Source organism: Episyrphus balteatus, chromosome 4, assembly GCF_945859705.1.
Source record: "Episyrphus balteatus chromosome 4, idEpiBalt1.1, whole genome shotgun sequence".
Lineage (NCBI taxonomy): Eukaryota > Metazoa > Arthropoda > Insecta > Diptera > Syrphidae > Episyrphus > Episyrphus balteatus.
In genome coordinates, this window is record NC_079137.1 from 1,782,835 (window position 1) to 1,795,853 (window position 13,019).

Consider the following 13,019-nt stretch of genomic DNA (forward strand, 5'->3'; position numbering starts at 1 on the left):
TAATTTGCAAAATTATCTCATTTATGGTCAAAACAGACGTGCAATTTTTTCCCTGCAGCAAAATAAAATAAGACGGGCTCTTATGGGAGAAAAATCAGCATGCAGCGCAGAGCTGCATCATGTCTCTATTTCTAAATTCCATGCCAAGTTTCAACAAAAATACAAAATACTTGCTATTTGGCATTACTGATATTGACACAATCTATCATTCAAAAATTCAAATAACATTCGTTTTGATTTTCTTAAAATGGAAGAATTAATTGAATTCATAAAAGAAAACATAACCATCTTGTTTTGTTTTATAAATTCAATTATTTCTTCCATTTTAACCGCTTTTACTATCCATTTTTTACAAAAAAAAAATTTATAAGAAATTTCAAGGTTATCAACCCGACACACAATTTTGGTTCTATAAAGCTTTACAGATGCAATTGTTGATTCTGTAAAGCATTATAGAAGCAAAATTGTTAGTAGGGAATTTTGTTTGACAGTAATCGGCATCCATGATTTAAAAAGTGATGCACATGTATTTTGTGCAGATGTGCCGCACATCTGTTTTAGCCATAACGTTGTTTGTCACAACCCATTAGCTGGTTGATTGCCTGTGAAAGAAAGTCTTGAGGAATTTCGGTAATCTGCGCCAAAATGATTTGCATAAGTGCCTGGCTACACGGTGATTTTTCAATCACCTAAGCAGTGAGTTTGTAGGCAAGAGGGATGAGGAGTGAAAGGGGAAGATGCTCACGAAGGGAACTGAATTTTCTGAGGGAAGTACAGTTCCATTGCTAAATTTTTCCTCTTTTTGACGTTTGTTCCTAGAAAATGTAAAAGTGAAACGTGATTGGGCACAAATGTGAAGCCAGGCACTAAGACCTGTCCTTCTTACACAATCCAAAAAATAACCATTTCATTGTTGACAATTATAAAGTCAAATGCTATTCTATTACTTCCACACCGATGGGTTGAGTTATATATAAAACCTGACGAAAGTGACTCTCACTCCCGCAGCAGTGCTAAATTTTAACTGATATTTTTGTGGTCATGAATAATAATTATAATTCATTTTTATTATAGCTGCGTTCCTTTGGAAATATTTATCTACTTTTTAGTACTTAAAGCTGCTTTGAACTACTTTTTCAATATAGCAAAAGTAGTTTTAAGTACTAAAAAGTAGATAAATGTTTCCAAAGGAACGCAGCTTATATAAGTGCCTGGCTACACAGTGTTGTACCCAATCACGTTCCAGTTCACATTTTCTAGGAACAAACTTCAAAAAGAGGAAAATCCTCACCCCTCTTGCCTACGACTTGACTGGTTAGGCTATTGAAAAATCAGCGTGTAGCCCGGCACTAAGGCATTTCTTGGGAGCCCTACTGTTTGGAACGTATTCCAAATTTGTAAGAAAAATACAAATTAAAATTGAAAAAAATGAAAATAAAAAAAATCAATATATAAATGGCATTTCTTGTATGCCCTACTGTATTGGAACGTATTCCACATTATATATGAACAGTACCACAAAAAAACACACACACCAATAAAAATACAAATAGATCTATCTCTTTCACTTCATCATTTCAAACGGCATTTTAAAAGCTGCAGCGGATCTAATTTCAAAACTATCATAAAATAAACTTCGTTGAGCAATAAAGAAAAAAAAAAAGTTTAAAGATCTTTAAATAAACAAATGCGAGCTCCAATAAATTCCAATTTTATTATCAGCAAAAAGAACATAAAAGTAAATCAACCATAATACTATTGCATTTATCATGTTTTTAAGTTTGCATTTTATTAACAGATTTCAAAAAGATGAAATATTGCAGAGAAATGTTTCTCAAATGTCCTCCGCCAGAGTCGGCGGTCATTGTTACCGAATCTCAGCTTCTTGACAAAGATTCAAAAAGTATCGACGATGAGGGAACACGCAAGAAAGGTAAGAAGAAATCAAGACGCAGACAAAAGCTACCCAAACATGATTCTCTCGATGATTCTTTAAATTGGGTAACTGACTGTGAAGAAAGCTCAGATGATAGCCCATCAACATCGTCCAGGAGACGAAGGAACAATCTACGTGCCGAACAAGATCAAATTCAGTTAATAATCATGAGAGAAATATATCAAGCGCAATCGCAAGATGTTAAAGATGTTATAAACGATTTGTATAGATTACATCTGAGACAGCAAAGAGCCGCAATGCGCAAAATGTCTCGACCTCGTTTGTTGTTGGCTAAGAAACCTAAAAAAAATAACCTCAAGCCTAAAATCATCGCCAGAAAGCTTGGCGCTGGCGAAACAAATGCAACAAACGTTGGCTTTGTGACCAACGTTAAGATTCTAGCTAGACTACAACGTCGTCGTCGTAACCGCGGCAAACCTCGATCGAAGAGGAATTGTCACAAGAAATTCCCGCGAAGGAGACGTCGCAGAAATGCCAAGAAGGGAAACAGGCAGGGCAGAAAACGATGCCTTCGCGCACAAAGACTATTTGATAAAGGTATTTTCCTTGCTGGCCGAAAGCTGCTTGACGAAGTCTGGCAAGCTGTCAAGGATCCCGATGCTACAGCAACTACCTTTTGCAACAATAACATCCATGGTCTTAGTAAGATCCATAAGAAACAAATTGAACTTTATGAAAGAATCGAAGAGGATTTGCATCGTTTGGATGCAGCTCGGCAGGAGAGAGCAGAAGCTGCTTTAGAGAGGAAAGCTAAGGAGCAAGAGAAAGAAGCAGCTATTCATGAGGGTTTTAAAAATAAGATAGAAGCTAGGGCAGCCGCTCGTGTTGAACAAGATTCGTTGAGAAAGCAGCGTAGAGCTGCCCGCAAACAACGTGCTTTGGAAAAGAAGACTCAAAAAGAAAAGACCAAATTTGAAGAGTACCTTAAACCTGTCGCTGTCGAGTGATGGGAAAATGGACAGACTAACTATCAAGATTAAGAAATGCTCAGTTATTGAACTTAGTTTAAGCTCGTTTTTATATATCGAAAAAGTGATATTATATACTTCCTTTGTCTTTAAGTCCGTTCAAGATTTTATTTGTTTTCGACAAATTGAATTTTTGCTATCTTGAAATTTTTTGTTTGTTAATTGTTACTTAATAAAACTTTCGTATTTTTCTAATGTTTTTCAAAATGGGCATAATTATTTTGGAGGTGAGTTTTGAAATTATCAGGAAAGCGGATATGAATATCCCAGTTCCGCATAATAATCTTAGAATTAAGGAAAAATCAACTGAGAAGATATTTAACAGTTGTTGTTATTTTACCCGTCCAACCTTTGATTTGATTTTTTTTCTAGTTGTAAGGTCATTTTAGGAAAAAGTCGACTTATCGCACAGTACACATATTATGAATACTGTGGACTTATGGAGCTAAATAAATCAAATAACATCTAATTTCATTATCGCACATAAAAAAGGTTTATTTTTTTTTGGATAGGGTACCCAAAAACGTCTTTTTTTTTATATCATTTAAGTCGATGTTGAAACAAAAAATTGTCAAATCAAGTTATTAGCAACTTAAGGAATTACACCCTTATTTGAAGGACCTATGTCAGACAAAATGAAGGCAACATTTTAAAATTAGCACTATTTGTTCAACTGGTTAAAAACACCAACCTCAAAAAGTTCCAGCTGCTTTGCATTTTTTTTTTCTGAGATTTAGGGCTTCATTCGCTTCAATAATCTCAAAAAATGAAACTGATTAAATCACTGCTATAGATCATTAAAATTATTGATCACTTTTCACTACCTTAGAAATTACAGCGATGATGATGAGTATTCGGTTGCAAACAAATTAAAAAAAAGCTTTAAATTTTCCATTCTATTGTAACCGCCCATTTGTTAATGAATTATTATTTAATACACCCGTATTCTGCTATTCGATTCACGTGAATCAAAAGATTTCCTTACTTTACCACTTCAACATGGCTTTGAAAAAAAGCTAAATTTAACAAAACGTTGTTTCCCTGTGTTTTAGAAATTTTAAAGAAAAAAAAATTGTTTAAGTTTAATATTAACCCCCATTTAAACGCTTCTAATTTTAGACTTTCACGTAAATCGAATAGCAGAATACGGCCGATAATGTGACTTTAATTCCCATCTAGAAAATAAATTTTATGCAGTTATTAATTTTCATTTTCATTAACTAATGAACCGTTTTCAACCTAACTTGGTATAATTTTATCTAATGTATTTTCGAACAATATGAGGTAAAAAAAAAATTCCTTCTCCCTTCATTCCGCAAACTTTTTAACCTACCCTCATACTCCGTGTGCACAGTCCAAAATCAAACCATAGTTTTATTATAATAATAATAATTTCTTACCAAAGTCAACAACCTCTACTTGGGTCAGGTTAAAAGTCAAATGGCCGATACACATAATCAAAGCCAATGACCCTACAAAACATTCATATTTACAAACATTAAAATTGAATAAAATTAGAAATGAAAATAAGAGTCATACAAATATAATTATACTGATCTGATACTAACCAATAGACAAATGGGATTCTCCAAAACTTTCTATATTCTTGAAATTTAATATTTTAAGGTTCAAGCTAAGTCTTAAGATGAACGAAAACTTTTTCATAAAGTTTATAATTTAATCCACTCACAAGACGCGAATACAAACCTATATAAGCTATATTAAATATTTGCAGCATAATTCGATCGTTAAGTTAAATAAGTAACAATAAATTGATGAATAAATTAATATTAAATTATTAAAATATTTTTTTATCTCAGATCATAGGTAACCTTCATAATTTTAGAATCTACCACATCAGTATGCCTCGGCTTGGGTAACATCTTTAGTTACCCTAGGGAACCTAGAACTCACGATATTAAAATGTTTCGCAAATCTGAAACTTTGAAAAGTATTCTAGTCGTTATTTTGTTTTATTTGTTCTTTTATGTTTTAATATTTCATTCGACACCAAGTAGTGAACTTGTGCCAGTTGTTATAAATAACAGTAATGATAGAGAAAATCCTATAAAATCAATTTTTGCTTGTGAAGATAAATCGTTTGAGTCGAAAATTAGTCAAAACGGAGAATATTGGATTTTTACAAATTATATTCGAGCAAATCATGGCCCATTGAGCTGTGGTCAAACAATAACTTACACAACACACGGAGATTATACTTTTTTGGAAAATTTAGAAGTATTGGTGCCAAGGTGGATAAATTTCTTTAAACAACGTTTTACCTCTTTTGAAATAAACTATAAATTTAAATGAAGTGTTCTTTTTTTATAAGAAAAAAAGAAATAAAATTCAAATTCTTAAAAATTTAAAAATTTGTCGTTAGAGTTATGAAGAGTTAAATGTATCAAACCATCGGTCAATAAAAATATAAAAAATACTCGGCCTTAAATCTGGCAAAATTGCCTCTGTGAGCCCAAAATTACAGACCAGATTTATAGTCTCACCATTTTAACTGAGTAGCAAAAATACACTTACTCTGAACTCAGATTAGACTATTGCAGTATACTGCTTTGTTCCAGGTAGTTCGTTAAGGAATGGTCGAATAACCCATTTTAATAGCCATAAGGTAATGCTAAGCTGATGACCTAGTCTAAGAGGGGCACATAAGATTTTGCTCTTTTATGTAAATTGGTTTCTAGTTTAGTTTTTGGGTAGAACTAGATCTAACTAAACATACATATCTTAAGGACGGGATAATTTGTTGGTTTCTTTATTCCCTGTGAACAGAACTAGAACCTTTTAATATGACCATCACCTTAACTAATGAGATCTTTTCTGTGACGGAAATTTCAACGTCGTACGCATATGCTGCAATTTATAACCGTCTTCCTTCAGTGAAATAAGTAGCTCGTTGCCTACCATGGACTCATGCGAGCTCATGCCTATTATAATTAGGCCTTATTATGCTCGTGAATGACCAAAATCTAAAATTTAAGCTAGCTCTTAATAAAATCAATTCCCAGATAGAAAAAATAAATAATATTAATTACTGATTCTAAATTACAGATGGAGAGCCCCTATAAGCTTTGCAATCCATGCACCAGGCTATGATTTTGCAAAAGCTTTAGAATCTATTCAATATGTTCGGAATTGCCTTAAAGATAGTAGTCTTATAAGATCCTATGTGACATTTCATTTATATTTCAATCAAGATCACATGCCCAATGATATTCCATTTAATGAAACAGAAGCACTTAATACTCCATACTATTGTTCAATGCCACCGCCATATAAAGACGTTATACCAGATTCGATGTACAAGAAAAAACAAAAGCTGTTCTATCCAATCAATGTGGGTAGAAATATTGCCCGAAAAGCTGCTTTAACACATCTAATATTGGCCAGTGATGTCGAACTCTATCCGAGTTTAGGATTTGTGGAACAGTTTCTTGATATGGTTATGAGAGATCCAAGTGTTTTAGGAGTTGATGATGATAAACCAAGGTAGGTATAGAATTGATTATTTTGAATTAATAGTTCAAAGTTAAATGTTTGATTTTTAGAGTTTTTCCTTTAGCGACTTTTGAAATTGATGAACAAGCAACGATACCTGATACAAAGAAAGAACTTCAAAAACTCCTTAAAGAAAGGAAAGCTATTTCTTTTCATCTTAAAGTTTGCTTTGAATGTCATAGTATTCCTAAATTGGCTGCTTGGATTAAGGCGAATGAAACGAATCAACTTAATGTATTTACTGTTGGCAAAAGATATGACAAACAAGCTTCTTGGGAGCCATTTTATGTAAGCGATAATCGTGAACCGTTTTTTGATGAACGTTTCACTTGGGAGGGTAAAAAGAATAAACGTATACAGGTATTTCTTGTTAATCTTAAACTTGTTTTTTTTTTTCTAACATACATAATTATTTTAACATTTAATTTTAGGCTTATGCAATGTGTTTACTAGACTATGAATTCCATGTTTTGAATAATGCTTTTCTGATACACAAACCAGGAATTAAGATTTACAAATATAATACACTTCGAGTAGAACAAACTGCACTTATGAACAAGCTGGTGAACAATACAATTATACCAGAATATAAAAAAATATATGGAAATAGAAAAAAATGTTTACCTTGATAATTTTGTAAATTATAAATAATAATTAAAATTTTGTTTTCTTATACGATAACCTACATAAAGAATTATAAAAAAGAATGCCATGGATGCGCCTGTTTATAACAAGGTCATATCTTCAAACCAAAACCTGTTTGGAGGCCTAGGTCCAAAGATATCTGCTCCCGCATTTTATAAAAAAAACATCTTTGGAATCAAATAACTCTGGAACGAGAACTCAAAGAATTTTTTGGTTTTCATTTGCTAATAGGGTTTTTTGATGTCTCACTTGATGGATTTGGAAGAAATTTTTGAAAATAATTTTTTTTTTCAGGCAAGGGGTTAACCTTGATTTTTTCCCGAAAATCTTAACAAATAGATTTGTAATTTTTGTAGCTAAATAGATGCGCGTGTTCATAAAAAGTTCATAACTTCAAATCAAAACCTGTTTCGAGGCCTAGGTTCAAAGATATCTACCCCCGCATTTCCCAAATATCTGCTTTCGCATTTTAGAAAAAAATCTATAGATTCAAATAATTCTGCAACGAGAACTTAAAGAATTTTTTGATTTTCATTTATTAATCGGGTTTAAAGAGATCTTTCTTTTGATGTTTCACTTGATGGATTTGGAAGAAATTTTTGAAAATAATTTTTTTTCAGGCAAGGGGTTGATTTTTTTCCGAAAATAAAAAAAAAAAGTAGATTTGTAAAAAGATGCGCGTGTTCATTACAAGCTCATATCTGCAAACCAAAGCCTGTTTCGAGATTTAGGTCCAAAGATACCTGATTCCGCATAACCGACGGGAATGACAGAAAGCACTTCCTTCATTAAAATATAACTGAAATGAAAATCACACTTTTCTTCAATTTTCATTGCATGGAGGTTCAAAAAAATTCAAAACATAACCGACGGAAATGAAAGAAATCGTTTCCGACATTCAAATATATAACAGACGGATTTAAATAACTTTCCAACCTTAGTTTTTTATTTGAAAGAAAGAAGAAAGCGTGACTTTGCCAGATTTGTTCACAAATTTGAGCACTCCCTCTCCCTAAAAAAAGTATAAATTAAAAAAAAGCAATATTTTTGTTTATGTAAAATGTGTTTATTTTTTTCATTTTTTGATTTTTTTTGTTGTAATTTTAATTTACGTATAGCATAAAATAATATTGGTTTATAAAAAAATTCAATTTATTTTACAAATTATAATGTATTTTTCTTTTTTATATTCTAAAGCTATATAATTTACACTCTTATTATTAATAATAATAATAATTTGAAAAATGTGTAAATACATAATATATATATAATTTATATTGAGGAAAACATATAATTTCTCCACACGGATTATTTTTATAATTATATTTTGTTTTAAATATTGCATTTAATAAGTTTATTTTTTATATTTTTGTTGTGATATTTTCTTTCAAATATTTTTTTTTTTCATTCTTTCTATCTTTCCTTCGTTTCATTCTTGTTTGAGTTTTTTTTTTTAATTAAATAAAAAAAATCCGATTTTTTTTTTCTATAACATAACACTTGGGGTAAAAAAATTAAAATAATAAATATATACAAGGTAAATATATTTTAATTAAAATCTAAAGGTACTAAGTAAAAAATAAAATTATATGTTAACTTTACATGAAATAAAAAAAAAAAATCAATTTATTTAACTAAACTATTATGAGAGTGATGCAGGTTTTTCTTACACAGGTTTTGTTCCAAAATCAATGCGCTAGAAGAAAACGTTGTATTATTGCTTGCAGGGCCCTGCGAGGCACCGAATGAAGCAAATAATCAATTTCCTTGAAGGCGGTGATTTTGTGACACTTTGTGTAGTTTTAAATATTATATTTACACATAAATGATCATTATTTTTGATATTATTTATTCGAATTAAATATTTTAATTTTAAAAACAAAAAGATATTTTGGATGTTTATTTTTCTTTTGTTTTTTTTTTTTTTGTAAACTACATTGAAATTGCACACAAATTCTGTGATAAATATAAGCACTTGCGTTTATGAATAATACTTTTTATTAACAATCCGCGTTGCCTTACTTTTTTCTGGCGATATTTATTAAATGTTTTTTTTTTCGTCGATAAAAGACCGTTTGGTATCAAATTAGTGTATAAATAATGGTTGCTTATTTAATGGTTTTAATTTGATAGCCTGCTAAGATTACCCAAAGTTATATTTACTTTTTATCCAGCGAATCTGAAATTCTGTTATCAACACACTAAGCAGAACTGACAGACCTGGACCTACAGCTTGTCGCCCAAGAATTACATGGTCTTATCTCTAAAAAAATAATATTTGATATTTTGATGCAAAACGATTTGTACATAATAATAAGAATCATTTCAAGATCTTTTCAAATAAAGAAAATATACAAAACGTGGCAAAACGGCCAAAAATTGAAAGACAGGTCTTCAAATTTCATACAAAGTTTAATTTTAAACGGAATCACAAAAAATAATACAAACATTTAAGCACAAGGTAGTATATCGAATTCTTTATATATTTTTTGGGCCTCGGCAATATTTTGTTGACATTTTGTTCAAGCAATTATGTTATCCTTTATGTTATTAACATGATATCTCCCTTTAGCGATTTAATAAAAAGTACTTTTGTTTTATTTACGACCTTGTAATACTAGGGCGACGAACTAAAGACGAGAATAGTCTAATAGCTACAACAAACTAAATACGCACCTCAAAAAATATCCACCGAAATATAAAATTCATCAACCTGTTTTCAAAATATGTATTTATTTAAAAAAAAAAAACCGAAATATTTTTGAAAATGTTTATATGACGATTATTTAAACGTTTCTGTATAAAAATTTTGGTCGAAATCGGCTATGTTGTTTATGAGAAATTCAGTAATAAAAAAAACGTTCTATGGCAGATACCGTTTATAACTGTACAAAAACTAAATTTTTTTATTTCAAATTTTGGGTCTTTTTTGTATCATAACACATACAAATTTTAATCAAATTCGTTAGAGCGGTAGAGTTTTTGCAAAAACAAATACTTTTCTATTTGTAATCACCAAAAGAAAATATTTAGCATACGCCCCAACGACTCTGGTTATGATTAAACATTATGTATTAGAAAACTTTTTGTAGTTTTTGAATTTTTTTCCTACAGCCCGAAATAGGGAATAATTTTGAATACAAATCAAGAATATAAAATTTCTAAGAACCCGCATCTCATACAAATGTGTTGCAAAATATTAGATCAGTGTTTTGGTAAGACTTTAAAGGTCAGAGCGCAAACATTTTACACACGTATCAATCAATCAATATGATTTGGTACCCGAAACTATGGAATATCGAAACTATTGCTTTTTCAAAAGAAACTCTATTTTTTTTTACTCAAAGACTTTCATTATAAATTCGAAAGAAACACCAAAACCCAGTGAAAAAGTATAGAGCGATTGTATGACAAAGAACAATTCTGTTAAATACAGTCCTATTTATTTTTTAGTACTGTCAATGAATATAAATAATGAGGAGGTGAAAATCAATTAAATATCTCAAACAGAAAAAGCCCACTAAAAATTTTTTTGTTTACACTTTTTGTTACGAAAAGTTTCAACAAAAGAAAAAAAAACTATAACTAACATAATTTTGTATAACATTAATCTTTCCTCTTTTTTTTAATAATAAGTCTAAACAAAAAATAAATTATATCACAATAGAGACAACAAAAAAAAAAAACGGATAACTTAAATTAGAATATTTTGTATCAGAATTTATCTATGGATAGTGTTGCATGCGTGTATTGAGTTAAATTTTTTTGTAAACAATTTTAGAATATTAATTATTTTTTTTCGAAATTAATAATAAAGAAAATTATATAAATTATAAACCTTCAACATTGAATGACATCCATTTTTGAATTATTTTAGGACATCGACGATGATAACGACGATAGTCGGTGGTGCTAATAAAGTGTGTATCATTTTATTTTTTATTTTTTTTTTTGAGTGTAGAGTAATTTAGTATTTTATTAGCATGCAAACAGGAAACCAGACCAGATGAAACTTTTAACGGTTTTTTTTTTCTTTGAAGGATCTCTTCGATGTTTTTGTTTGTTTTGTTGTTGTTTTTTTTTTTAGTTTGTTAATCTAGATTTAATACTAACTATTGCTCAGTGCCTTTTTCTTTCTTTGTACTAGAATATCATAAAATGGATTATGACTTATTGACTGTGTTAGACGTTTTATCCATTCTTGTTGATCTTCTTCTGTTGCTGCGGACATTCGATAAACAGTATGTTTGCCTTCAACAACCTGAAAATGGGAAAAAAAAATGTTTTTAAGACAAAATCATATACACAAGGTTCAAATGGGAGAAATTCCATTATTAAGGAAAAATATTCAAAGTAATAAAACGTTGATAGGACTTTTTTTTTAAAATTAAACAATTTCTCAGTTCGTTTTTATAAAACGAAGAGTAAAAGAATCAATTTAAGCGGTAAATCTTAGAGAACCAAAGGAGCTATACAAGACCTAAAAAGCGCATGAAAATCTTCAAATTCTCATCATCTTCTTTACATTTTCATACTTCTTTGAAGGTTTGGAATACTTTTACTCTGTAATCCAAATTAGGGCCCTATTATGACTTGGGAATCGCTAGAAAAATTTGGCGAATCAAAGTTATTAAGCCTTTAATAAGCGTTTTAGCGTTTTAAAAATGATATTGTCACATCATTTTACTCATTTTGACTGCATTACTGGTAGATCTCTTAGTTTTCTAATCGGAATACCACGATATTAGTGTTTCCCAAATCTTTGAGTCTTGAGTCGAACGTTCGACATGCGAGTCATAATAGGGCTTTTAGACAATATTCTTTTGACTTAAAAACACATTAACTATGTGACAGAAATAATCAAATGATTGCTCCAAAAGTTACTTTAGGTCAAGGCTGATGGAAACGAGTCGAGAGTGCAATTTTCCCACTTAATTAAATGTGCTGAACATTAATAAATAGTTTGTTGAGTTTTGTCTACCATGCATTTGATTACTAGGCTTTTCTCTCAGCCTTGTATTAATCATCATCCACATAATTTTAAAAAAATTAATATTCAGTAGTCAAAGGTTACGAACTATGTTCATGCAACCGAGAACAATATTCAATGAAAGCCGATTTGAGGTAGGTTTAATTTTAACTTACTTTTCCTTCTGAGTCAGTCTTGCATGCCTTAATAATATCAGCTCCTCCTGTTGCAAACAGTTCAAAGCAATGGGGTTTACTTCTGTCATGAATTTCTCTCACCTAAGGCAAAGAAAAACAAAACGAAAATTATAAAATTTATATATTTTAAAACCAAACAATAGTAACAATTAACTTACACAAATATTTTCCAATGGAATAATACCCCTTGGTTCTTTATCGGTTGTGTACTCAAAATAATACAAACAATTATCGTTCAATATGAACCATCGCCTCTTCCAGGATTTGTACCTTAAATTAAAAATAATTTTTAGTGATTCGATTTAATTTTTTTTTTTTAATTAAAATTCTTACCTGCCACCTTGTTTCCATAGCCATCCCTCTTTGTCTGGATTAAAGAACGTATGCATCAAATCATTGCCATCGTCCTGGGGTATTTTAAATGGCTCAGTTCGAATAGATTCATATAAAGATTCTAGTAGTCCACGAGGAAGATCACCACCGTTATTTATACCACGATTCATTGAAATGAATTGCTCCACGGTTGGTTTATCCTTTACCTGGAAATTAGAACACCACACTTGTGAGTAATGCAATCTTTTTTAATTGAACGAATTTGCATCATCAAGATGTATAAAAATTAACATTCCAAAACGATCGAGAAAACAACATTAAAAAAATCTTCTTATCTAGCCGCAACACTAATACTCTTCAACTATTTTTAGCTAAAAAAATAAATAAAAGAGAACATTTGCACGCCTTACAAAGCCATCCAAGCCATATAAATGCTA

At 30.5% G+C, this 13,019-nt stretch overlaps 3 protein-coding genes across 6 annotated transcripts in view; 2 read left to right on the top strand and 1 right to left on the bottom strand.

The window, feature by feature from the left end:
* Window positions 1–1,601: 1,601 nt before the first annotated feature.
* On the top strand, window positions 1,602–3,132 carry LOC129920048 (uncharacterized). Its single transcript, XM_056001205.1, has 2 exons — window positions 1,602–1,738; window positions 1,799–3,132. The coding sequence occupies exon 2, from the start codon at window positions 1,810–1,812 to the stop codon at window positions 2,902–2,904; it is 1,095 nt and encodes a 364-aa protein (XP_055857180.1). The 5' UTR covers window positions 1,602–1,738; window positions 1,799–1,809; the 3' UTR covers window positions 2,905–3,132.
* Window positions 3,133–3,652: 520 nt separating this feature from the next.
* On the top strand, window positions 3,653–7,242 carry LOC129920047 (beta-1,4-glucuronyltransferase 1-like). 2 transcript variants are annotated; one of them, XM_056001204.1, is made up of 4 exons: window positions 3,653–4,209; window positions 5,992–6,429; window positions 6,489–6,798; window positions 6,870–7,234. In XM_056001204.1, exons 1-4 carry the CDS (start codon window positions 4,205–4,207, stop codon window positions 7,065–7,067), a joined length of 951 nt encoding a protein of 316 aa, XP_055857179.1. In that variant the 5' UTR covers window positions 3,653–4,204; the 3' UTR covers window positions 7,068–7,234. The 2 variants fall into 2 exon arrangements, with proteins under 2 accessions (XP_055857179.1, XP_055857177.1); XM_056001202.1 differs by lacking the exon at window positions 3,653–4,209 and adding an exon at window positions 4,829–5,177 and having other exon boundaries at window positions 6,870–7,242.
* A 3,894-nt stretch (window positions 7,243–11,136) lies between these two features.
* LOC129920043 (cytohesin-2) overlaps window positions 11,137–13,019 on the bottom strand; it is a 49,032-nt gene continuing 47,149 nt past the window's right edge. For all 3 annotated transcript variants that reach the window (XM_056001199.1, XM_056001198.1, XM_056001197.1), the window contains exons 7-10: window positions 12,583–12,788; window positions 12,408–12,519; window positions 12,229–12,330; window positions 11,137–11,344 (exon numbers count right to left, since the gene is read on the bottom strand). In XM_056001199.1, coding sequence (XP_055857174.1) covers window positions 11,192–11,344; window positions 12,229–12,330; window positions 12,408–12,519; window positions 12,583–12,788 — 573 coding nt within the window. In that variant the 3' untranslated portion in view covers window positions 11,137–11,191. The remainder of the gene's footprint in view (window positions 11,345–12,228; window positions 12,331–12,407; window positions 12,520–12,582; window positions 12,789–13,019) is intronic.